The sequence below is a fragment of the Podarcis filfolensis genome, assembly GCF_964270895.1.
Source record: "Podarcis filfolensis genome assembly, chromosome: 15".
In the NCBI taxonomy this organism is placed as follows: domain Eukaryota; kingdom Metazoa; phylum Chordata; class Lepidosauria; order Squamata; family Lacertidae; genus Podarcis; species Podarcis filfolensis.
This window is the reverse complement of record NC_139618.1, coordinates 9,112,625-9,139,651: the sequence shown is the minus strand read 5'-3', so window position 1 is coordinate 9,139,651 and position 27,027 is coordinate 9,112,625. Positions and strand designations below refer to the sequence as shown.

Below are 27,027 nucleotides of genomic sequence, written 5' to 3'. Positions count from 1 at the left end.
GCCCTTCTCAGGGTCAGTCCCCAGCATCTCCAGGTGGCATGGGGGGGGCAGCAGTGGCCGCAGACCCGAGTGCAAATTCTGAAGGGTGCAACTAGACTGCAGCAATCCCAAAGGTGCTGCGAGACTGGGAGAGAGGGAGGTTGCTCCCTTTTTTGGCCCAACAATGCATGGCGCAGTTGTCTCCTGGGCAGCCAGGTGGACTGCGAGTGGAGACAGGATGCAGCTGGCCAGGCTTCCCCTCTCAATGCCTGCCCCAGCATGCTTCTAAAGGCCACTTGTAAGGAACTGCAGGATGGGCAAGTTGCAGTTGCGTGTCAAGACCCCAAAACCACCCCCTCGTTGAAGAATAACACACACAAGGGCACAGATATTAGGTTAATGTTATTGGGCTAATTTTGGCCACAACTTTACTGATTGCAGAATGTGAGCGGTATTGGCTGAGGCATTGAATGAACCCGACAATATCTGACTCCTGCCCGTTGTGCAGTGTCTGGTAAGGGTAAACCACCAGAAGGGGGAGCCCCATCGATGCAGACCAACTCACGCTCCCCCAGGTGTTCCCATCGGGTCATGTCATGGCCCTAGCCCTGGCTTCGGACAAGATCCACACCCTCGGATTCCTTTAACGGTATACCCTTAAACTTGGAGGGGCAGGTGATGGCCACATCTTCCACCAGCCAGCGGATTGGCTGGCCGGTCACTGACATGGCCAGGATACCCAGGCAATGTGGGACTTTGTCCCACGCCCCCGGAGGAGAGTGGGTGGCCACGTGGTCCACCGCAACTCCTCCCCACGGTGAAGTGGAGCGGACTTGTGCTGCCCATAACTAACTACCTAGGCACAGGGAGGCAATGTGGTGCCTTCACGGTGTGCTTAGACTCCAGTTCCCATCCAACCTAGTCAACATGGCAAGCTGACAGGGATGGTATTAGTTGGAGGTGTGACGTTAACATATGAGAGTGCTGGAGGTGAAATAGTTAAACAGGTTACCCAATCAGAACCCAGGGGGTGGAGTCAGAGGGACTATAAAACCTGCTCTGGGAGGGGCGAAGGGGAGAGTTCGTTGGGAGTTGGGTGGTTGGTTGGAGTGGGAGTGAATTGGGATAGAGTCTGTGGGTAGGGTGAGTTAGTGTAGCGAAATAAGCTGAGTCAGGAACAATTAGGAGCTGGGAAGGCAAGTAAATATCTGAGAGGTGGTTTAGTGAGTGAGAGCAGGTAGCGGAAGTTATAGGTCTGGATAGGCACCCCATGACTGTAATTGACCGATACTGTTTATGAAACCACACGCTTGTTCAACTGCAATAAATAAACAGAAGTTTATGTTCCAATTTAACCCTGACTGGACTCAGTATTGTACCAGGTAGGGCCTGGGTGGTGGCAGCGAGAAATAAAGTGGTGGCACAGGGACCAATAGACGGTGAAACATCCGGGGACCCTGTGTGATCGCCACAGAAGGGCATCGTGTTGGCTTAGGGTCTTCCCATAGGGAGATCTGGTTGGCTACTGTGAGAACAGTATGCCAAACTAGATGGGACACTGGCCTGATCCAGTATTAGGGAGTCAACAGAATTTGGATGGGTCAAGCCTTCCGTGCAAAATCCAAGGATTCGCCCTCCACACTTTGTTGAAAGAGGTGGGCAGAGTAACAACCAAAAGCCTTTGCATCGCAAAGGCTCTCTCTCTCTCTCTCTCTCTCTCTCTCTCTCTCTCTCTCTGTGTGTGTGTGTGTGTGTGTGCTCAAAGATCAAGGGCTCCTTCCTCTTCCTTCCATCTTCCCTCTTCCAGCGCCAAAGATAAACACTCACAAACGTACGCAGAAAAACCTCGACATCATACAGATTAGGGTAATGTGTGCACATTTGGGCCATGTGGTGTTAAGTCCTCTTGAATGTGAGGATGCATTTCAGATGTGGGTGTGTGTGGGTGTGTGATTGTGCTGGATTTCCTGAGCACAACGCTAGCGCTTCTACCCTGGAGTCCAACCATCTTTGTCACACTGCATTCATTGCCTGTTGCATTATGGAACGGTGGCTTTTAGATCAGTATATCGGCACATGACACTAAATTTTAAAGAATGGGAAAGAACTGTGTGCTTGAACACTAGCACAAATTTCACCCCGGGGAAATTGGCGATGCAAAACTCCCACATTTGTCTGGAGCAACAAGGTTGCAAACAGATTTTGTCTGGAAGCAAATAACATGGAAATGAGCGCCATGCTCCCACTAGGCTCCACTGGTTTTCTGTGCCATGTGAAAGATAACTTAAAGCATTGAAATTATTGGGCACAGAAACATTAGGAAAATGGCATAAAGTGCTGTCTGAAAGCTTCTTGGTAATGGGGATATTTATGAACAGAAATGCAGACAGATCCGCCCCCCCCAGCACCTAAACCTCTAGTACAGACAACACAAACTAAACACTTTGTCAAAACATACTTTGTTGAGGTTGCGCTTAAGAGCCCCTTTCTGAAATTTTAAACAAATCGTAGAATTGTAGAGTTGGAAGGGATCCTGAGGATCATCTAGTCCAACCCCGGCAATGCAGGAATATGCAGCTGTCCCATACAGGGATCAAACCTGCAACCTTGGTGTTATCAGCACCACGCTCTAAACCACTGAGCTATCCAGGCTCAAATGAACGCCAGGAAGATCTCCCTTGGCAACTTCAGCTCTGCAAAGTAAATGAAGACAAACCCACCATCCGTAGCCTCCAAAGGAGACGCTCCGCTTCCTCTGAAACATGGTGGCTGCTGCTTCTGGCTCCTGGCGCTGCGACCTGCTCGTATTCCTCGGGAGGGCTGCTCGCTCTCTGGCTCGCTCACACCGAGGCAGAACAACCAGGGAGACACATATTTCAAAGGGTGTTTCTTAAACTGCAGCTACATGTTGTATCCTTCTGCACGTGAAGGAAACCGCTGTGACCACTTCCTGCCCCAAACGCCTCTGCGATTCTCGATTAAGGAGGTGCGGTCCCTCCTCTCTGGGAAATAGCGTGCCCAGTTATTTATTTATTTTCTTTTAAGTGCCATAAAACTTCCTTTTTCTTTCTTTCTTTTTTGTCCTCCCTTTACTATTCATTTCTTTAACACAGTGGTTTTCAAGCAGCGTGGCGTGGCACCCTGGGGTGCCCTGAATGATGGTCAGGGGTGCCTCAGGCAACACAGGCCTCCATCCCTCTTTCCTTCCCTCCCTCCTCCGATGCCCTCTCACGTTTCTGCCTCCCAAAGGCTTGCACAGCTGTTTATTGCAGCACCCTGGCTATAAGCTCTGCAGGTGAATAGTGCCTCTTGGAAACCCCTCTCTTTGGGGTGGGGGGCAGCTCAGAGACCGGGGGGCAGAAGCAGCTCCTCCTCAGAGGACTCCCAAGAAGAGAGGGGAGAGGAGAGGAGGCTGAGGGAACACTCAATGAGGGAGGGTGTTCGAAGAAGGGTGAGAGGCTGCCAACTCTGCAGGCAGGGGGTGACATAACTGGGCTCCTCAGCCCAATGGGGTTGTTCCATTTTAAACCCATGACTAATGCACAATTATTACACCAACACTGTTGTAGAATACACCCACAGGAGGGGAGGGGAATACAAAAGTCTGGAGGGGCCTGTTATGAATGTGAAAAATGCTCTGATGTCTGCTGTCCCCTAAAGCTTCAGGCCCCCAGCTTTTGCCAGGGAGTTGGACAGGGAGGGTGGGCTCTGTGCTTCAACATCTGGAGATCCAAGGGTTTTCCACACCTGCCTAAGACAGCCCCACTGACGCCATGAGAACTCACATCCCTCTTTGCGTGGTTCCATTTCCTGGAAGAAGATTAGTCGACTCCGTGCGAGTAGACTGACCTGACTTCAAAACCCCATTTAAATGTAAATCTTGACCTTCAGCTTTCTCATGAAAGTCTTTTAAATTACTAGCTGCGAGCTGAACAAGATTTCTTTTCTTCTAAGTGCTAAGTTGGTGCCCCTTCCAAGCATCACACATCCCACTTTTTCCATTCCTGCTGCTCATTTTGGCTGCGTGAAGTGCAGCAATATGCACTCTGGCCTCTTCCTTGAAGGACGCTCTGTAGTGGGGGTGGCAGGCTGTTTCATAAGATAAAGGCATCTTCAAAACTCATTTCCATATGAAGCAAGAATCGGCTGAATTTATCCCCATCAAGTGTCCACTGCCTTGTGTCTCAGCTATGAAATGTACCCGGATGACAGAGCAATACCAGATTGAGTGGGCAAGAGCAATAGAGACCTCAGTGGTCAAGAAGGCAGTTTCTGCACTTGCTGTAGAAGGAAGTGAGATGGGGCTCATTGGCCTGACTTCACCCCTGGAGGCACACTCCATTGTCTCTTGGGACAGACGGATGCCACGGGAAGTTTGCAAGACAAGAAATGAGAACTTTGGAACACTGCAGGTGCTCCAAGCCTGGGAATTAATGTAAAGAGTTAACTTAGTTAAATGGGAATTTAACTGGACCTTTGTCCAGAACCGAGCCATCATGCAACAGCAGATAATGGTCCTCAGTAAATTGCAAAGTGCAAACAAACAGATGCCGTCTCCTATGACTTAAAGTGACAGCTATCCATCAAACCCCAAGGATACTGGGTGAAAACTGCTTCCTGGATGTTAAGAGCCCTGGAACATCACGGCAGCCGGACCAGCAGCGTCAAGCTGCCTCAAAGGCAACGCAGCTTTAATGAAGGGAATAAACATGAATATCTCAAAGGCAAAAGCGGCAGTAGATTTGCTGCTGCCCAGTGTCAGGGCTCTGCAAGGCAGCTTTGTGTCCCCGTCCGTGCCCTCTTAAATCCCTGGCAGAACGGAATGACCTCAGCACAAACCACCTGGGTAACATTTACAGAAAAGATTCTGCCAAGATCGTGGCGGAGGCATCCTCGGTTACAAGAAGCAATGCCCTTTGTGGCTTAGAAGCGTCGCCTTCGAAGGCAAAGGACAGACAGCTGTGCCAAACTTTGGGGAATAAGTGGCATGCAAATCTGTGGTGGCTGCTGCCCATTGGGACTGGTAGGTTGGCAGGGAGGGAGCCCAGCAGTAGGTGGCGCCAGAGCCAAGTTAGAATCATAGAATCATAGAGTTGGAAGGGACCCCGAGGGTCATCTAGCCCAACCCCCTTGCAATGCAGGAATCTCAGCTAAAGCATCCATGACAGATGGCCATCCAACGTCTGCTTAAAAACCTCCAAGGAAGGAGAGGCCACAACCTTCTGAGGGAGACCATTCCACTGCCAAACAGCTCTTACTGTCAGACGTAGGCACCAACTCCTAGAGGCCGAGGCAGTTCTAGTTTGGCCCCTATCCTCTCTGTTGAGTTCTGCAAGGGGCAACAATAAGCTCTAAGGAGGAGGAGGGTGGCAATCAGGGCCGCCCTCTGGGCTGGACGCAAGGAAGAAGACAGACAGTCCCAATGGACCAGCCTCTCTAACACAAGCAGCTGAAATAAATAATAATCGATAAGTTGTAACGAACAGCTGTGCTCAACTCCCCACACACATACACATTTTAAAAATTATTTTCTTGTATCCTGCCTTTCTTCCATTATGAAACCCACAGGGATGTGCATGGGCCTTCTCGGTAGTGGCACCCGCCCTGTGGAATGCCCTCCCACCAGATGTCAAAGAGAAAAACAACTACCAGACCTTTAGAAGACATCTGAAGGCAGCCCTCTTTAGGGAAGCTTTTAATGTTCGACAGACTATTGTATTTTAATATTCTGTTGGAAGCCGCCCAGAGTGGCTAGGGAAACCCAGCCAGATGGGCGGGGTATAAATATATTATTATTATTATTATTATTATTATTATTATTATTATTATTATTATTATTTCCATACATGGTCATCCCCCTAGGCATTCACCATTGGGTCCATCTAGCTCAGTATTGCCTTCTCGGACTGGCAGCAGCTCTCCAGAGCTTCAGGCAGGGAGCATCTCCCAGCCCTGCCTGGAGATGCCAGGGATCAAACCCGGGACCTTCTGTGCACAAGAAAGCTGAGCTACAGCTCTGCCTAGGATGCAAGCAAATCACCAGAAGCAAAGCAGCTTCGAGGCATAGGCAGCACCAGTGCACCTTATGGGCAAATCACATCCCGTTAAGCAGGTTACATAAGATGGCTTATGAAAGAAACAGGTCGCCTGTGAGAGCTAATCTGCCGCAGCCTAGCCACTGCTAATCGAAAGCACCCACAAGTCACAGAATCATAGGATTGTAGGGGTGGAAGGAAACCCAGGGGTCATCCAGCCTGACCCCCTGCAATGTCCCCGTCACAGAAAACAGTGCAGAGATTCGGAAAGAGAGGTTTGCGCAATTCTCTTTATTGCTAGTGGAGTCAAAGGGTGGGAAGAAGAGTTTGGATTTGGATTTGATATCCCGCTTTATCACTACCCTAAGGAGTCTCAAAGCGGCTAACAATCTCCTTTTCCCTTCCTCCCCCACAACAAACACTCTGTGAGGTGAGTGGGGCTGAGAGACTTCAGAGAAGTGTGACTAGCCCAAGGTCACCCAGCAGCTGTGTGTGGAGGAGCGGAGATGCGAACCCAGTTCACCAGATTACGAGTCCACCGCTCTTAACCACTACACCACAATGGGAACGGCCATGCCTTAGAATTCAGTGGTAGGATAAACAATATCTCTTTGAGTTGGCAGGGAGGTGTTGTGGCTCTGCATGCAGAAGTTAAACTGGGGCCAAAATTGACACACACACCCCAAGTTTCCACAACCGTCCTCCTGTGGAAAGAGGGGGGGCAATCCTTTGCTGCTTTCTCAAGAGAGCGGAAGATTTGGAGATTAAAGGGTTCTCGTCCCCCTTTGCCACACGAGGCGAGGTGGAAAATGCCAGCTGCTGCCCTACCCCACCAGAAGACAAGCACAGCACGCCACAACGCCTCTCTCTCAGTCAGTTAGAGCACTGTGCTGATAACGCCAAGGCTACAGTCAAATGATCTATGCAGAACTAGATAAACTAACGGGAAGAATTCGAAACCAGCGGGACCAGAGATTTACAGAAGATTGGCGTAAATTTACGGACTATTTGAAAAGTAATTGTGATGATCCAATTACAGGTTTGCAGGAAGTTTTGTAAGGGGAATAATTTGAATTATTGCATTATTGAACAAAAAGGATGACGTTAATTATGATAATTAAAGGCAATATGAACTTAAGAAATGCAGGAGAATGGGAGATCATCAGAGGTGCTGATGGAAGTCCAAAAGATTGCACAAGAGGTGAAACTTTGTGGAATGCATGACAATTAATATGTTTTAAAATGAATAAAAAATTATTATATAAAAAAAAGATAACACCAAGGCTGCAGGTTCGATCCCCGTATGGGACAAATTCCTGCAACGATGATCCTCAGTATCCCTTCCAACAATTTTTGGATTCTAGGATTCTCTCAGAGAATCGGCAGAAGTGGTGAAGCGAGTGGAGCACTGGCTCTTGCACTAGGCCGAGGCTCTGAGCTCAGGGGTGAGGAACGTCAGAACTAGGGGCCGAATGTGGCTCTTCAGGCCTTTGTCTCTGGCCCTCGGGAGTCTCCCCAGAATACACTCCCTCTTGACTCTGCTCCATGCCTTCTTCCAGTTCCTTTGCCTGGGGGGGGGGGACACAGTCTTGAATTGCAATTATGTGTGGAGGGAGAGATGTGCAGAAGGGAACGGCTGGCTTTTGCATGGCTAGACTGCAGCCAGTGGCGTAGCGTGGGGGGTGCGGGGGGGGGGCCGGCTGCACCGGGCGCAACATCTGGGGTTAGGGCAAATTCACGGGTTAGGGGGCGCAAATCCATGGGTTAGGGGGCGCAAATTACTTGCCTTGCCCCGGGTGCTGACAACCCACGCTACGCCACTGACTGCAGCCTACAGCACAAGGTTTCATCCACTACTGGTGCTGCCTTTGGGGTGATAAAAAATGCTCTGATCCCTGCCTGAGCAGAACAAATCCACTTAAAATAATAACAATAACAACAACAACAACAACAACAACAACAACAACAGACGTTCTGCAATTTGGAGAGTGACGGGAAAATGTGTTGAAAATTGCAGGGCCAGCAAATCATTAATGGGAAGAAGTGTACATCGGGATGAATGTTCAATGAAGACCAGATATAATCTAACCCCGTGTAAGGTTACTGCAAAGCAAATCAGAATGAGTCCCCAATAAACAGAGCCCACAGACCTCTCTACCCTTCCTAACGTATTTTTCCTGTTCTCATTTCAAGGGCAGTTTTTCTGTTGTTGGGGGGGTTTTTTTTAAAAAAAAATTGTTATATGCCAGAAATGAAACCCAAAGGGAATTGCTCTAATTAACCTGTTAAAGAGGATTCGGCCCCTCAAGAGCCAAGGCAATAAGAGAGTCGGTGTTCCCAAGCCGTCATTTGCAAGTCCTCACCCATCTCCACCACCTGGAAGCCACATAAAATCGTTCGTCGTGAGCCGCTGCCAAACCTAGGTCGATATGAACTAGATCTCTGCATTGGGCAAAGTCAGATCTCTCGATGCTGTTTGGACACAGCTGGTGCATAAATAACGAAGCTTCACACCACAGCTGGCAAAGTTCCATTTGGCTAATTAATGTGTCGCTGGTTGGCAGATGAGATGAGCAGAAATACGCCCCCTGCTGTCTGAGCTCATAGCAGCTGCTTGTCCTGACATCCCCTTGTTCTAAAGCAGGGAGGGCCAGCTCCCACCAAGAGACTGCGATCTACTCACAGAGTTAAAAACTGGCAGTGATCTACCCCCTTTTGGGGGGTTCAGATCAAAGTTGTTGAGCTTTTTCCTTTTATCCCAGGCCAGGAACTCCCTGTCAGGCATTCAGGCCCCAAAGACTTAGATTAAGTTATGATAGAGGACTACCATACCCTCCAACATTTCTCTGGTGAAAACAGGGACGTCCCATTCCATAAGGATAATTTTATTATTTATACCCCACACATCTTACTGGGTTGCCCCAGCCACTCTGGGCAGCTTCCAACATATATAAATACATAATAAAAATTAAACATTAAAAAACCCAACTTCCCTATACAGGGCTGCCTTCAAACAGCTCGGGGGTCGCATAATTCCATACCCTCCAACATTTCTCAAATGAAAATAGGGACGTCCTAAGGAAAAGCAGGATATTTGGGGATCAAATCAGAAGCCAAGCTGGCTTCTCTAGATCAGGGACGTCCCTGGAAAATAGGGATGGTCTGGGCTAGTTAGAAGACCAACAATAACATTGACTGGTGCCAGATTCAGAACGGGGGAGGGGGGGGAGAAAACACTTCTCCGCAATATTCATCATAGAATTGAAATTTACCTCAAAAGCCATCTATTATTATTTTATTATTAATCACAGTCTACACAATTGTCTTAAGTCAATGTCCCTTCAAAACAGCTGTAGATTTTGTTAAAAAAGAAAAGAAAAAGGCAGGTCAATTTAACGGAAAACTAGAACAATAGCAAAGACCTATTTATCCAGCTGGGAAAACCAGTTCGAACAAAATGTCTTCAGTTTCTTCTTGGAAGTACAAAGCCCTTGTTTATATCTTGAAGGGCATGTTATTCCACAGACAGGGGCAGCCACACTAAAAGCTCTGCTCTGACTTATTGGGCTTCTGGGATCTGTAACTTGCAGGAGAGAGACTCTGCTACAGACTGCAGGAGAAGGTGGCCTCTCAAGTAACCGGATCCTGAACTGTATTTGTGCCAGCGCCTTGAACCTGGCACCCAGTGTGAATCTCGCAAGCAGGGTATCTGCTGTTGACTCTCAAACGCTGGGCTTGATGAAAAATACATACAACAAAAAAATTAATCAATTTGAGTCAAGCGACTCAAATTGGATCGACTAGACCCATTTTTAAAAAAGGAAATATTGACTAAAGTCGCTTCCATGGCCCCTCCAGGATTAGGGGCCCTGATCTTAAGCTTCATTTATTTCAGAGTCAATCTGTAATACTGTGCTTTACAATCAGGAAAAGACATTAACTGAAAACAAAAGTTTTGTGTGAACTGAAGAGCATTCCAGAGACAAGGGTTAAGAGCTGCTTTTGAGAGAGGGTGCTGTATTTCCTTTTATCTTTCTCTCTCTGTTTTTATTTAGATTGGTTTCATTTGTCTTATTGTATTGTGAAAAAGCTTTAATAAGATTTTATTTTTAAAAAAAGAATGCACACTTTTTGAGAGATGGGCCTTCCTTTTACATTTCTGGAACGACAAAGTAAACGATGATGTTTCTCCCTTTAATTTTTTTCATAGTATTCTAGAGGTTCTGTTATGTTGCCTCTCTCCCTTGGTTAGTGAGAAGTCGCCTGTATATTATTCAATAACAACAGACTATAAACTACTCTTAGACCCGTCAACTGTACTGTTCTCTTCTACAAAGGACTTAGCTTCATCTGAGGATAAATGGATGATAGTACATCTTCTAATGGCTGTCCAGATTATTATTTGTGTATACTGGGTTGGGGGAAGAACTCCAACAGTCGAGGACAGGATCGTAAAACTTTGGGACATAGTGTACATGGTCAAAATACTCAACACGGTAAAGGTTAGAAAGCAATGGCAACAGAGAGACTTTTTATAGCAAAATGTACCAGAGTAATAAAGCTCAAGGAAACATATCACTGTTGGGGTCACCATAATGCATTCATGCTTATATATTTTACTCTTATTACATAGACAAAACAGCCATTAATTGGGGAAATATATGAGGAATAGAGAGAACATCCTTCACAAAGCTGGTGCCTCCCATGTAGATATCTTTACGCCTCAGTTTTTGCCTGGAAATAGTTTAGAAATGGTTTACAGGAACGAAGATTTCTATTGCTAAAGATAACTATCTCTAAAGCGTCAGAGAAAAGCTGGGCACCCTCAATTCTAGACTGGCTGGAAAACATCTGGCATATAGGAATACTAAGAAAACTTGCATATCATATTAGAGAAAGAGACAAGAGAGCAAGCAAACAAATTCATAGAACTCAAGCTTTCTTGCGTTTTGTAATGATTAGGGTCAGTTCAACATAGATCAATATCATTTATTGACCTATATGAAATATTGTAACATGATTTTAGTTATGTTTGTTTGCATCATTTCCTTTTTTCTGTATTATCCGTTATTTTTCTGCATTCTCTATTACTATTATTAACTTTTATTGTTAATATAGTGTATGAACATCAGAAGTGTGGGATGTAATCCATTGGAGCAGTCAAATACAACATTCCTTGTTTCCCGAGAGTGGACACAGATAGGGGGATGTTACTCCAGCCAGTATAACTTCCTGTTACACCTGGTCTAGAGCATCCTCCCCCTGCATGTGACAAGGTACCTAATGAAAGGTCCAGTCATGCAGCCATCTTCCTCCTTTACTCTTTTGCTTCTCTTGGACTGCAAGGCTGGCCCTCAGCCAGCAGCACATGGGATAAATCCCCATATGGGATGAATCCACACCTTTCTCTGTAACTACAAGCCAAAGCTTGCCTTCAGGGATCATACTGTGAACCAAATGCATAGCTGTCAAGTTTCAAATTTGAAAATAAGGGATCAGCAGCCTAAAAATAAGGAATCAGCAGCCTCACCTGTCCCGGGGACAATCTACGGGATATCTAACAATCCATGATAGCAGTGGGAAACGGCGTTGGAACAAGGGAATTCCCCCCCCCCAAAAAAGGGAAGGTTGACAGCTATGACTGAATGTGAGTAAACTTCTTGTTACGTTTAAGGAAAGACTGTTGTGTCTTTATTCTTTTGAGAGGGATCAAAGGAAATTTACCAGGAATGAATCCAATCTGGGCAAGCCAGACTGGATTGCTTAACTAAAGAGATTCAAGAATGCACACTTATTGAGAGGTGGACTCTTAATGTAATTTTGTACTCTTAATGTAATTTTGCTGTCTGCTGGCTCTCAGCCAGCAGCACATGAGTTCAGTCTCCCTATGAGATGAGCTCACAGTTTATTGTGTAGCTATCAAGTAAAGCCTGCCTTTCAGGGATCATATCAAGAACTGAAATGTGAGTAAACTTGTTGTTACTTTACTCAGAAAGACTCTCGTGTCTTTATTCTTTTAGGAGGGATAAAAGGGGACACCAGGAAATAACTAAGAGGGATGCGGGTGGCACTGTAGGTTAAACCACAGAGCCTAGGGCTTGCCGATCAGAAGGTCAGCAGTTCGAATCCCCATGATGGGGTGAGCTCCCGTTGCTCGGTCCCTGCTCCTGCCAACCTAGCAGTTCGAAAGCACTTCAAAGTGCAAGTAGATAAATAGGTACCGCTTCGGCGGGAAGGTAAACGGCGTTTCCGTGCGCTGCTCTGGTTCGCCAGAAGTGGCTTAGTCATGCTGGCCACATGACCCGGAAGCTGTACGCCAGCTCCCTCGGCCAATAAAGCGAGAAGAGCGCCACAACCCCAGAGTCGTCCACAACTGGACCTAACGGTCAGGGGTTCCTTTACCTTTACCTTTAAGAGATTCAAACAAATCTACAAACTAGCTTCCTGCTATATAAGGGGAACGGATACTTGACTCACTAGCATGAGTTAGGAAGGATAATATTTGCTTTGAAGGTGACCCGGAAATTGCAACTACGGTAATCCAGAATGCGGCAGCTAGACTGGTGACTGGGAGTGGCTGCTGGAGCCACATAACACCGGTCCTGAGAGATCTGCATTGGCTCCCAGTACGTTTCCGAGCACAATTCAAAGTGTTGGTGCTGACCTTTAAAGCCCTAAACGGCCTCGGCCCAGCATACCTGAAAGAGCATCTCCACCCCCATCATTCAGCCCGGACACTGAGATCCAGCGCCGAGGGCCTTCTGGTGGTTCCCTCACTGCAAGAAGTGAGATTACAGGGAACCAGGTAGAGGGCCTTCTCGGTAGTGGCACCCACCCTGTGGAACGGCCTCCCATCAGATGTCAAGGAAAGAAGCAGCTATCTTATCTTTAAAAGACATCTGAAGGCAGCCCTGTTCAGGGAAGTTTTTAATATTTAATGCTGTATTGTTTTTAACACTCGATTGGGAGCCGCCCAGAGTGGCCGGGGAAACTCAGCCAGATGGGCGGGGTATAAATAAATTATTATTATTATTATATCCTCTCCTACAGTCCACAACATTCCCACAAGAAGAGCCTGCTGGATCAGGCCAGTGGCCCATCTCGTCCACCATCCTGTTCTCGCAGTGGCCAATCAGATGCCCCAAAGGGGAAGCCCAGAAATGGTACCTGAGGCCCAACACAACTCTCCCCACCTGCACTTTCCAGTAACCAATATTCAGAAGTGTTACTGCCCTCCAACCATGGAGGCAGAGCTTAGCCATCTTGCCTAGCAGCCATCGATTGTCTTTTCTTCCATGAATTTGCCCAGTCTTTTTTTAATGCCATCCAAGTTTGGCCACAATTCAGGAGAATCGAAAGGCAGCTAACCAGGAAAATCTTTACAGTTTAGTATATTCAGCCAGCTAGCCCTGGGGATTATCTAATTGATTTTTGATTTTTGTCTTTTATTGTTGTTCATGTTTTTATACTGTATTTTATGCTGCTTTTATAATTAAGTGTTTTAAAGTGTTTTAAATGTGTCGTTAGCCGCCCTGAGCCTGGTTTTTGAACCAGGAAGGGCGGGGTATAAATAAAATATTATTATTATTATTATTATTATTATTATTATTATTATTATATTCTGCATACTAATTGGGGAGGAGGGGGGGGAGAGAAAGTCAACAAGGTTCTGAAATTATGCCTAGGAAGGACGAAATAATTCTCTCCTTTGCAACCTTGCGCCATGAAAGATTGATTGCGCCATTAATACTTCACGCAGCGGTGGGGCAGTTCATCTATTTATGATGATGGTGCGCAGAGATATGAAGGGCCGGGAGGTTGCAACACAGACAATGGCATTAGATAAAAATGCAACGCGTGTGCTTTTAGCATTATCGACCAGCCTCCGCAGGGAATGCGGACCAAAGTCTGTAAGCGAGCCTCGCCTGCTGTCTTCTCCTACCCCCCAGATTTCATGTTGCTTCTAGACTCAAAGCCAGTTTGGCTACTCTCCAGAAGCAGAAAAGCAAGCCACAGTGATTATTTTCGATGTCTAAAATGTCATCTTGTAAAAAAAAAAAAAGGAGGCGGTAGGGAAAGATGCATTATTTAGATGAAAGCCCAGCCCACGGATTCTGAAATGTTGCTCTCTGGGAGATTGCAGCTTCTTCTTCTGGGCTACTGGTATCTTACGTAACAAAAATGATCACAGAAGCATGGGCTGTGGGTAAGCACCATAATTTAAAGCACAATTGGAAGCAGGTGGCTTCCTTCAAAGAATCCTGGGGCTGCAGTTTGTAAAGAGTGCTGGGAGTTAGAGAATTATAAGGCTAAACTGCAGCTCCCCAGAGTTCTCTGGTGCATACACAGCCTTCCTCTCTGCAGACTTATGGAACAATAGTACCATGGGAAAGAGAGAAGTGGGGTTTTGGAAGGGTTAAGAAGAAGTGCTTGGTTTTATAAATGTTCCCCTTCCCATCACACTACTGAGTTAGGAGGCTTTCCTCCTAGTCCAGTGCTGTGATTTGGAAAATAAACCAAGCTTTCCAAGGGTTTTCAGTCTGAGCCAAGTGGAGACAAGCTCATCCATCTCTGTCCAAAACCAGTGATGTGGTGGTTTAACTTGTAAAGCACAATGACCTTTAATAATAGATCTGCAGCCTGCTGAAAAGCTTTCAGTTGCAAAGCCAAACTTGCAAACAAGCGTTGCTATTTAAACTGCTAGCCTGAAATAAGAAGCCCGTGGAAGAAAAGGGAAGTCGTACCCAGCCTCTCTTTGGCTGCTTTCTTCAGTCTTAGCTGTGCTAAGCTGTTGCAAAATAATTTTGTTGTTGTTGTTTAGTCGTTTAGTCGTGTCCGACTCTTCGTGACCCCATGGACCAGAGCACGCCAGGCACTCCTGTCTTCCACTGCCTCCTGCAGTTTGGTCAGACTCATGCTGGTAGCTTTGAGAACACTGTCCCACCATCTCGTCCTCTGTCCTCCCCTTCTCCTTGTGCCCTCCATCTTTCCCAACATCAGGGTCTTTTCCAGGGAGTCTTCTCTTCTCATGAGGTGGCCAAAGTATTGGGGCCTCAGCTTCACGATCTGTCCTTCCAGTGAGCACTCAGGGCTGATTTCCTTAAGGATAATAGTTGCAAAATAATAGTGCAACTCAAAAGCCTCATTCTTGCTTCACTCGCTGTCCAGAGCAAGAACAGCCCATCAATTCCTCTGGTGCTCCAGTCGATGACATCATCACTCCTGCTCCGGAGTAGTCCCAAAGTTGGGCGCCACCCACCCCACTTGTGAGAGAAATTCCAGGGAGCACTGGAGCGGTCACTGGATATCAAGGCCATTAATCATAACTCAAGGGCCGGCCTATATTTTAAGGAGGAAAGAAACAATGGCCGTGTTACACAACTGAAGAGCCTGTTTACAAGGTGGCATCTCTTAGTCCCACAAACAAGATCTTGCAGACTTGGGCTGAGTCCCAGTGAGGAAACAAAGAAAGGAACCATTTTTAGAAGCCAGGTGACCTTGAGATCAAATCCATCTGTATATCCAAATAGGATGGTTTGTTTGTTTGTTTTGAGCAGCACACAGACAAGACCAGTGTTGCCCTGGATTTACTCCAGAATCATTAAAAGCAGCGAGAGGCTCGCTTCTGTGTAGCGTTTCCAGATATGGATTTGTCCTGGAGGACTGGAAACTCTGGCAGTCCCACCCCTTTCGAAACACGCAAATCGGCACGCTTGCGCACGCACGCACCCGCACACAAAATGAGAGAGGTATCTCTGGGGTTGTGGTTTTTTTCCCCTCTGCCACTATATAAAATCCCTACAAAAACAAACCAATATAAATTCTGTTGGCTGCCAACAGGGAAGAGAAGCAGCTCCGAGAACGCTCATCCATCTGTTTGGGACTGGATCAAGCAAGCGAGGAATGCAGCAGCAAGGGCGTTGAGAAATGTAATTTGGGTATATAAAGGATGGACAAATGGGTCGCTGTCCAGAAACCATAAAAACATATCAATTATAATATATTAGAAGCAGGGGGCCGCGGGTGGTGCTGTGGGTTAAACCACAGAGCCTAGGACTTGCTGATCAGAAGGTTGGCGGTTCGAATCCCCACAATGGGGTGAGCTCCCGTTGCTCGGTCCCTGCTCCTGCCAACCTAGCAGTTTGAAAGCACGTCAAAAGTGCAAATAAATAAATAGGTACCACTCCGGCGGGAAGGTAAACGGTGTTTCCGTGCGCTGCTCTGGTTTCGCCAGAAGCGGCTTAGTCATGCTGGCCACATGACCCGGAAGCTGTATGCCGGCTCCCTCGGCCAATAAAGCGAGATGAGCGCCGCAACCCCAGAGTCGGCCATGACTGGACCTAATGGTCAGGGGTCCCCTTTACCTTTTAACATTTAGGGGAGAGAGGTGGGCATAAACACGTGTTTTTCAGGGGTTGTATTCCATCAGGGCAAATCTATCAGGGACCACATGAAGATGGTTGATGAGCCTCCTGTCAAATGGGGGGCATTCCTTTCTCTCTTTCTTCCACTCACTTGGCTCATCCTAACTTTCCCCATCCAGTGGGCTGTGGGGAAAGAGGCAGATTGGGCCCATACCAACCTGAGGTTGCCTGCTCCCAGTTTAGGGAAGCAGCCCTCAGCCACATCCGCAGTGTGCATTTAAGTAACTAGGATACCACTTTGAACAGCCATGGTTTCTCCCAAAGAATTCTGGGAGCTGTAGTTTGTTAGGGGTGCTGAGAGGCATCAAGAGAGCCTCTATTCCCCTTGCAGTGTCATGATTCCAAGAGTAATTTAGCCATCAACCCCTCTTCAGAGAAGATTTTAATGTGTGACATTTTAGTGTATTTTTGGTCTTTGTTGGAAGCCGCCCAGAGTGGCTGGGGAAACCCAGCCAGATGGGCGCAGTATAAATAATAAATTATTATTATTATTATTATTATTATTATTATTATTATTATTATTATTCCGCCAATATGGAATTGTGAAGAACTGAACTTGAGATGGAAAAGAATGAGAAACCCAAACTGGTCGATTCAAGCATCCCTCACCCAAGAATTTTGAAATCTCATTGTGGTAAGATATCTAAGAACATTTAACAAAAATAGTTTTGAGTGGGGGGGACAGAGAGAGAGAGACCTGCAAAACTGTTATACTATGGGAAAATATTCCCCAGGAGTCGAGATCAAACACCTGCTCAAAGAAAAACACAATGCAGAACGTTAACAGCTCCCACAGACATTATTGTATGGATGTTCGGAATATGACTCGTTCCAACCTCCAGTCGCCATGGTTACGTAGTTTGGAGTACCCTTTTCCAACAGCAGCACTGAGTTCCACAGAGGGAATTGAAAGCAAAACTGTCAGTATCCCAACGCCATTATACCAATCTACTGTTGCTGGGAGTATTGTGTACAGTTCTGGTCACCTCACTTGGAACAGGATATTGCAGACTTCGGAATGGCTCAGAAAGGGGCAGTCAAAATGATCAAGGGCAGGGGTCAGCATACTTTTTCAGCAGGGGGCCAGTCCACTGCCCCTCAGACTTTGTGGGGGGCCGGACTATATTGGAGGGGGAATGAACGAATTCTTATGCCCCACAAATAACCCAGAGATGCATTTTAAATAAAACGACACATTCTACTCATGTAAAAACACGCTGATTCCCAGACCGTCCACGGGCCGGATTGAGAAGGCATTTGGGCCGGATCCGGCCCCCGGGCCTTAGTTTGCCTACCCGTGATCAAGGGGATGGAGTGGCTCCCTTACAAGGAAAAAATGCAGTATCTGGACATTTTTAGTTTTGAGAAAAGAGGCAGCATGGTAAAATGATACATGACAAGGAGAAAGTGAATCGTAGAAAGTTTTCTTCTTCTCTCATAATGCTGGAACTGAAGGGCACCTAATGAAGCTGAAGATTCAGGACAAGGAAAGTAATTCTTCATGCAGCGCACAGTTAAACTAAATAGAAGAAGAGTTTGCATTTGATATCCCGCTTTATCACTACCCGAAGGAGTCTCAAAGCGGCTAACATTCTCCTTTCCCTTCCTCCCCCACAACAAACACTCTGTGAGGTGAGTGGGGCTGAGAGACTTCAAAGAAGTGTGACTGGCCCAAGGTCACCCAGCAGCTGCATGTGGAGGAGCGGAGATGCAAACCCGGTTCCCCAGATTACGAGTCCACCGCTCTTAACCACTACACCACACTGGCTCTCGAATAGAATTGGGCAGACTCACAGGGGATGAGGTTATCAGTGGCTACAAGTCATAATGTCTAAGCTCTGCTTCCACAGATGGAGGCAATCGTGCTTCTGAATGCCAGTTGCTGGAAACCCAAGGAGGGCAGAGGGCTCTTGCGCTCAGATCCTACTTCCCATGGAGGGATCTTGTTGACCCTTGCGAGTGCAGGGTGATGGACTGGACGGGCCTTTGGCATGATCCAGCTGGCTCGTCTTATGTTCTTATGTGTAAATATATCCATTCCAGTTTCTGACAAACTGGAACGTGTCCAGAGGAGGGCAACCAAAATGGTCAAAGGCCTGGAAACGATGCCTTATGAGGAACGGCTAAGGGAGCTGGGCATGTTTAGCCTGGAGAAGAGGAGGTTAAGGGGTGATATGATAGCCATGTTCAAATATATAAAAGGATGTCACATAGAGGAGGGAGAAAGGTTGTTTTCTGCTGCTCCAGAGAAGCGGACACGGAGCAATGGATCCAAACTACAAGAAAGAAGATTCCACCTAAACATTAGGAAGAACTTCCTGACAGTAAGAGCTGTTCGACAGTGGAATTTGCTGCCAAGGAGTGTGGTGGAGTCTCCTTCTTTGGAGGTCTTTAAGCAGAGGCTTGACAACCATATGTCAGGAGTGCTCTGATGGTGTTTCCTGCTTGGCAAGGGGTTGGACTCGATGGCCCTTGTGGTCTCTTCCAACTCTATGATTCTATGATTCTCTCCGTTTCTCATTTTCCCATCTTTAAATTCAGTTCTCCACATTTCTATGTCACTTTGTGAATTTTGCTTTTTTTAAAAGAAGTCCTTGTGAAAATTCATCAGCATTCTCATGTGAATTCCTTCTACTATACGCATTTTTATATGCAATTTTGCCTAATGTCCACATTTCTGCAAGGCATAAAGTCATGCATTTCCATACATTCTTTGCACTAACGTTCGCATTCCTGGGCACACTTTACCCTAGTATATGTAGCGCTATTTTTTGAGAAAAAGAGGTGCCAGAACTCACCATGAACGCCCCCCTTGTTCTCTTATAATGGCAATGCCCACCTGAGAGGAGCCGGAACTGAGTTCTGACGAGTTCTGGCTGGGGGAAAAAGCCTTGAGTCTACGTATCATTGAACACAATAGTTGTCTGGAGAACCACATTGCAGAATTCACAGAGTTGTCAATTTCAAAGAATGGTGATGTTTCAGTTTACAACATTGTGGATTCAGACAAGTTTCCCTTTAAATGCAGATGGAAGTGAATTTCTCCCCGAAGCCTACTTCCAAGCCACTCACAACAATAACAAGGCATTATAAACACACACAAGCACATTTCCGCCAATATAATCAACACAGTGGTGCATCGAGAAAGCAAAAACAAGCAATGCAATTAAGAATCAATGTTGCTCAATAGAGAGGTCGCAATAATTCAAAAATACCATTATCAGAAACGGCTGCTGCGTGCCAGTGGAGAAATCCTTCTGGGAAGGGGCTTGGTTACCCAGTGCAGCAAATTGCCCATTTACTCTTTTGTAGGGTTGCAGCTTCAATTCCCGGCAGCATGCCTAGGGGTGGCTGAGAAAGACTTCCTGTCTGAAACTCTGGAGTGCTGCTGCCAGTCAGTGTAGAACAGAGGTAGGGACCCTCCGCCCATGCGCCTAATGCGGCTGACTAGGCTTCTCTATGGGACGCAGGTGGCACTGTGGGTTAAACCACAGAGCCTAGGACTTGCTGATCAGAAGGCTGGCAGTTCGAATCCCCACGACTGGGTGAGCTCCCATTGCTCGGTCCCTGCTCCTGCCAACCTAGCAGTTTGAAAGCACCTCAAAGTGCAAGTAGATAAATAGGTACCGCTCTGGCAGGAAGGTAAACGGTGTTTCCATGCGCTGCTCTGGTTCGCCAGAAGCAGCTTAGTTATGCTGGCCACATGACCTGGAAGCTGTACGCCGGCTCCCTCAGCCAATAAAGCGAGATGAGTGCCACAACCCCAGAGTCGGCCACGACTGGACCTAATGGTCAGGGGTCCCTTTACCTTTACCTAGGCTTCTCTATCTGGTCCAGGTCACATCCCACCATTCCTGCTCCACCCACACCTTGGGGTGTTTTTGTGTGGCAAGGAGCATGTCCTTTCTGACCCATACAATAAGGTGGGAAATGTGGATTGGGCAAGTTATCCCTAAGATTGTGTGGCACGAATTAAATTCCTCAAGCATTCTGCCTTCATCAAGTTCTAACATCATGCAAAATAAAGAAAAACACGTACCACACATGCCACACATCAGGGCCGGCCAGGGCCGGATTTAGGTTTGATGAGGCCCTAAGCCAGGCATTGGCAAACTCGGCCCTCCAGATGTTTTGGGACTACAATTCCCATCATCCCTGACCACTGGTCCTGTTAGCTAGGGGTGATGGGAGTTGTAGTCCCAAAACACCTGGAGGGCCAAGTTTGCGTATGCCTGCCCTAAACTACTGAAGGTAATGGGGCCCTTTATATGTCCAGCTATCCTTTATCAACAACAAATTGTCGCTGTTTTTTGTGTTGAATATATGCGATATGGTAATTTATGGACCTAGTAGGTATCTATAGCCATTTGCACATAACAAATAGGAGCCTACACAACACAAAACACTGTTGCTGTATGTAGGTTTTATTTTATTTGCTTTTTATCTTATATTTTGGAAATGTACATCCAGGTTTTATTTCCTTTAAATTTGGGGGGAAGGGCAAGAGAGTGGGGCCCTAAGCTATAGCTTGTTTAGCTTATACGTAAATCTGGCACTGGGGCTGGCCCATTCATGAGTCAAGGTGAGGCAACTGCCTCAGGTGGCAGAATGGCTGCCCTCTGGGTCTCCCGGGGTCTCCACTTGCCCAGGAGTGGGACCCTCCTCACTCTGTCTTTGATTTCCACTTCAACCATCCTTTAAGGTTAATTTGATTCCCTTTCTTGTAGATCTTTATTTCCCCCTTGTTCCCAACGTAGATCTTCATTCACCCCTTCGGCAAGGGAGGACGCCATTTTGTAATTCACCTCAGGTGCCAAAATGTCTTGGGTCAGCCACAAATGTGCAGTCTTCAGGTTTTTCCTTTTCCTCTGCAGTTGGAAAAGGTGCAACCAGAGTTTCACACAAATATTCTCAGCTTAGCTCTGCCATATATCTGTAAGAACATAAGGAGAGACCTGCTGGAGCTAGACTTGCCTTCTTCACCTCTCATTGTCTCGCGTTCCACCTCCTGGTGGGCTTCCATCCAACCAGTCTCAATAGGTACCGGCTGTCATGGACCGGCCCCATCCCAACATCATGCCCTCTGCTACCAATTCAGTCTCCTGGCCTACCAGCTGCCTAAGGGAGTCCAGAAGCAGGGCCCTAATGCAGCAGCAACACTGCCCACAACCAGTATTCAGAGGTACCCTGCCTCTGGCAGTGAAGATATAGGCATCATTTCACCCCAGTGCTAACCCATTTCCAAGTTAGTGTGGCATAGCTCCACATCTGTCAATGCATAGATGAAGGTGCTTAGATAGTCAACAGATGTTTGAAAGAATGACGCGTTTAGGAGACAGGCCAGATGTTTAGGTGCCGTCTAGGAATCTGCCTTAGGCTCGACTGGGATTGAAGATTGAGTAAACAGTGCCCAACAGATTGAGGAACAGCTGGACATTGCCCTGAAGCGAATGTTTTGGATACTTTGAATAATCTGAAAAATGGGCAGATGGAGAATGGGAAGTCCTCTCTACTTCTTTCCTTTATCTCTCTTTTTCTCTTTCTATTTTATGTTATCTGAAATTATTTTTAATGACATTTAGCTTTTGTCTGTTTTGTTGCTGTTTTTTTGGGGGGGAGGTTGTTTAAGTTGCATTTGGTTTTTTGATGTCCTCTATGTCGGGTTGCAGGACGCAGGTGGCACTGTGGGTTAAACCACAGAGCCTAGGACTTGCCGATCAGAAGGTCGGCGGTTCGAATCGCCACAATGGGGTGACCTCCTGTTGCTCGGTCCCTGCTCCTGCCAACCTAGCAGTTCGAAAGCACGTCAAATAGATAAATAGGGACCGGTCCGGCAGGAAGGTAAACGGCGTTTCCGTGCGCTGCTCTGGTTTGCCAGAAGCGGCTTAGTCATGCTGGCCACATGACCCAGAAGCTGTACGCAGGCTCCCTTGGCCAATAAAGCGAGATGAGCACCACAACCCCAGAGTCGGCCATGACTGCACCTAATGGTCAGGGGTCCCTTTACCTTTACCTATGTTGGGTTGAGGAGGATACTCACAAGAAGGTGATGGGTGACCAAAGAACCCTGCATGGGAGGCAGGGAAGGGAATAACTCCCAGGTGGGAGGCTGGAAGAAGAAATGGAAGCTTCCAGCTGTGAACTGGGAAGCTCCACTCCTTTTTGTGTGAAATAAGGGTTAAGGGTGCCACCAGTTTCACACAAATATTCTCAACGTAGTTCTGCCATATATCTGTAAGAACATCTGTCCTTGATTTCCCACAACCCAACATAGAGGACATCAAAAAACCAAATCAGTCCTTGATAGAGGGCTCTGTACTCTGTATTTTCTCTCTCTTTCTTTACCTTCCTATTTCCTCTCATTGTTTTCTTTCTTTCTTTCTTGGTCCCCCCCCCCTTTAGTTTGTTTTTTATTGTATTCTATGTTGAAATCTTCCAGTAAATAATCAGATTTTTTTTAAAAAAAGAATCTGCCTTAGGATGAGTCAGACCATTAGCCCACCCAGTACAGTATTGTCTGCACTGACTGGCAGCAGCTCTCCAGGGTTTCAAGCAGCAGAGAATCCTACCAAGAGATAATGAGGATTGGACAAATGCTCTATTGCTGAGCAGCAGGTCTTCTCTGCGGGGGGTGGTGGCAAGGGGGGGCTCATTCCCTCTAGCAGTGTCTCAGGTGGGTGAGTGCCAGCAAATAAGATTTTAAAGAAAAAGAAAGAGCAGAGCAATGGGGCGATGAGGGGGTGGTTCATCAAGCACCTTTGAAGCCCATTGGGCTCAAAACTGTTGGTGGCAAAGGTATAACAGTTAAAGTGTTGGATTGTGATCTGGGTTCAAGTCATCACTCAGCCATGAAGCTCACTGGGTGAACTTGGACCTGTCGTTGACTCTCAGCCTGACCGACCTTGCAGGTAAAATGGGGAGAGAGGAACCAGGTCTACCACCTTGAGCTCCTTGGAGGAAAGATGGAGGTGTAAATGAAATGTACTACATAAACCAAGCCAGGGCTGGTGCAAGATGCACCCAAAGCAAGCCATCGGACCTCTCCCCTCCCCAGGGCGAGCCATTGCTCCTCTCCCCTCATATTTGTAAGGTAGTGAGCAGGGAAAGCAAAAGCCCACCCTTTCCTACAGCCCTGACTGCCATGGCAGTGTTGATATGAGCAGCCGCCCCCACAGCCTTTAGAGATGCCTCCGACAGCAGCCAGCCACATCCCTTGCTGCCACAGCAACCCATGCATCCTGCACTGCGGACAGCAGCCACAGCTCACAGGAGCGGCCGGGTAGCTGCTGACCACCTCCGCTGGACAACATCCCAGAAAAACAAGGTGGGAAAGAAGAGTCGCGGTGCTCAGGCGAAACAAGAAAGTGCTTGTCCATCACCTCCATCTCCTGTCATCTGAGGCCATTGCTTCATTTTGTCTAATGGATGGACTGGCACCGACTTGATCCCATAATCTTTCCATAGAGAATAGAAGGAGGAAGCAAAGTATGGGGGAACCTGTGGCCTTCTTGGAGTCCCTCTCCCATCATTCGTGGCCGTTGGCCAAGCTAGCTATGCCTAAGGGGAATAAGAGGTCAGCCACCTTGGGAGGGCTCCAGGTTCTGCGTTCTTGGGTCACAGAAACCAGAAGTCAAGCAGACAGTAGCCCTGCCCAGGAGCGTCATTTGCCATGCAGTTAATACCACATGGATGGAGGGTACAGGCTCATGAGCAGAAGCCCCAGTGAAGGCTGGGCCATGAGGATGAATGAGGCACTGCCCCACCAACCTCACTCTGCCCTCAGCCAGACACCAGCTGCCTGCCTTCTTACTTACAACCAGCCCAGCTTCCATAGGCTCAATGCTGCCCTTGTAGAGCTCATCCAGGAGGACAATGGGGGAGAAACTGGAATTGGCTCTGGTGCCACCAACTGTTTGCCTCCTGTCCCAAGGGTCTCAGTGGGCACCGGCTGCCACTAATCTTAATGGAACCACTGTACTGAATCTCTTTGCTGGTTTTACAGAGTGAGACGGTGTGAAGATGGGTCCTAGGTTCATTCCCTAGCACATTCAGTTTAAAGACAGTGAGTGATGGGAAAGTCCTGTGTGTGTATGTATGTGTGTGTGTGCACGTGTGTCTGTCTGTCTGTCTCTCCCCAAGTCCCTGGAGTATACTGAGCTAGATGAAAAAAAACATAATCATAGAATTGGAAGAGCCATCTAGTCCAACCCCCTGCAATGCAGGAATCTTTTGCCCAACATGGGGCTTGAACCCACGACCCTCATGCTCTACCAACTTAGCTCTCTGACCTGACATAGGACAGCTTCCCAGGTCCACCACCACCCCACCTAGATGTGGGTTGCAGAGTGGCGCAGTGAAAGCAGACTTCCTTCTGCTTCAGGTCAGTCCAAATGAAGACTTCATATCATTCCCAGCAGCAGTGGAGGCTGGACCATCAGGTGGGTCACTGCCCCACCAACCTCCAGTTCCTCAAGCCCATCTCCCTTCTTGCTTGCCACCAGACCAGGAGGTGACTCTGGTTGTCAGCTTCTTTGTATCAGCATTGCCCTTGCAGATCTCAGCAAGGAGGAGGAGGACAAAATTAGAAGGAGTTAGTTCTGCCTCTTGCTGGTTCTGGCTCCACTTTCTGCTGGTCTTCCTGACTTCCACCTCACCAGTCCCAGTGAGCACCACCACACAGCAGGTTGCTGTAGACAACTGTTTTTAACCATCTGCATGCCAGGAAGCCTCTGTATAGAAAGTGCCTAGCACCTAGCCCTTGTGGTTCTTGGAAGGTCGATGACAATATTTGCAGTTTTCTGCCCCTTGACACAGACCAGATCACTTTACAAACCGTATACCCTGTTGCACCCTTGTGTTGCTCTTTCAGCTTCCATATGGGGCTAAACAATTTCAGCCTTTTGCAATGCAGTTATTGGAAAAGGGTAAAAAAAGGGGGGGGGAGACGATTGCCACTCTTGCTAGCAGTAATCTCACTCTAGTCATTTAACAGTGGAGGTCAAAAACATTCTGCCAAATCGTTCTCTTGCTGCTGCATTGGTCTAGTTTATAAACAGGGAGCCTCACTTGCACAACACGGTGTGACCTATAGATGAATGCATTTTCCCCCCCTAAGCAAGCAAGACATCCAGAGTTGCAGGAGCAAAGCAGTGCTTTCGTGAAAGATATGGGAAGGGGATAGTCCTCTCTTGGCACAATATTGATCCTGCATTTTCTCCTTCCGACAAGTTAGCAAATTAAGGCTTGCACACCTAGACAATCTGGAGCATGCAGCCTTTCGTCTTTGACATATTCAAACAGGAACCCTTGTCCCAAGTTGCCGCCGCCTCCTCGGACCCTCACAATTGCCCCAGACGCACAAGGCTTGTTCAGGCTCCTCAAAACGATTTTCCGTACCCCCAACCCTGTAGCATCAGCAGACAACACAACCTCCTGTAAAGCTCCTTTCCTTTCCTAAGGCTACACATGCCTCTACGGTTCTGCGGTAGTAATAGTAGAAAAAGCAAACATGTTGAAATGGTTATTGCTTGAGAAGCTTGAAAGGCACCCGGTCCCCATTGATGCAAAATATACAGAAGCACAAACAGACAGACTTTGTGCATAAGAGCATCTCTGCCGTTCCGGAGTGCAAATTCTCTCAACGCATCATGCTCTGGCACATGTTATATGAGCATTGTTTTACGTTCAGATTATGGCTCAGCCGAGACAAGAATCGGATCCTTACCTTAAAATTGCCTTGCTGCTTCACTTTATGCAACGCTGATGCTCACAGTCAACATCAAGGCAAGGTTTATTTATTTCAAAGACAAGGAAGGAGGGCATGCAGTTATGGAGCCAGCCGCTCAGTGTTCCCTCGCAAAGGAGAAGCTTCTATGGCATTGTTGATTTGGAGTAGATGATGTGTCTGCATTTGCTAACCTGCTGTTTTAATGCTCTACGGTCTCTTGGCAAGAAACCAGCAGCATTCCCAGCCACAAGGGGGCGTTCGGTGTTTTCATGAGCCACCGCGCATCTCGCAAACCTTCCACGCTTCTTGCAAGAAACACAAAAGAATTGGTTCGGCAGCATTCAGGCTACTATACATGGGGGAGAAACAAAGAAAAACAGAGGGGGGACCCCACAGGGCTTTGGGAGGAACCCATCTTCCATTCTGCACTTCGGCCAGTGCAGTGATGCTGCCACTATTGTTAGATGTCCACCAAGGAGACTTTGGTTCAAACCCCCAGCCAGCTGTGAAGCCGACCTCATAACTGCCTATGCTTGTTCGTTTATTTATTTTTAAGAAATACTGTATTTATATCCTGCCTTTATAATCCAAGCAGCACAAGTTAGCTTGCATGGTTCCCTCCACCCAGCATTCTATCTCCGCAACAAATCCATGAGGTGGGATAGTTTAAGAAGTGGCCCGCGATCAATTAGCTAAGCATCCCAGTTTGAGTGGGGAATCAGACCCTTGTCTGCTACACTGCGCAGCGTTCTAGCTGATCAGATCATGTCATTCATTTGTCCATCGAGCTCAGCATCGTCAACTCTGGCTGGCAACAGCTCTCTGGGGTCGCAAGCGAAAGCCTCTCTCATCATCTGCTATT

The 27,027-nt window shown here is 47.3% G+C and overlaps 1 protein-coding gene across 7 annotated transcripts in view; it reads right to left on the bottom strand.

Moving 5' to 3' along the window:
- Positions 1 to 27,027, bottom strand: part of RAP1GAP2 (RAP1 GTPase activating protein 2) — a 186,897-nt gene that overhangs the window by 145,192 nt on the left and 14,678 nt on the right. For 2 of the 7 annotated variants that reach the window (XR_014541917.1, XM_083587610.1), the window contains exon 1: positions 26,163 to 26,443. The exons of 2 other annotated variants lie outside the window; for them this stretch is intronic. Coding sequence is in view for 1 of the 5 variants with exons in the window: in XM_083587618.1 (XP_083443744.1) it covers positions 2,700 to 2,743 (44 nt within the window). In the remaining 4 variants the exon portion in view is untranslated. Of the gene's footprint in view, positions 1 to 2,699; positions 2,874 to 26,162; positions 26,444 to 27,027 lie in introns of those variants that run through there. 3 more of the 7 variants (XR_014541918.1, XM_083587613.1, XM_083587618.1) reach the window with 3 other exon arrangements.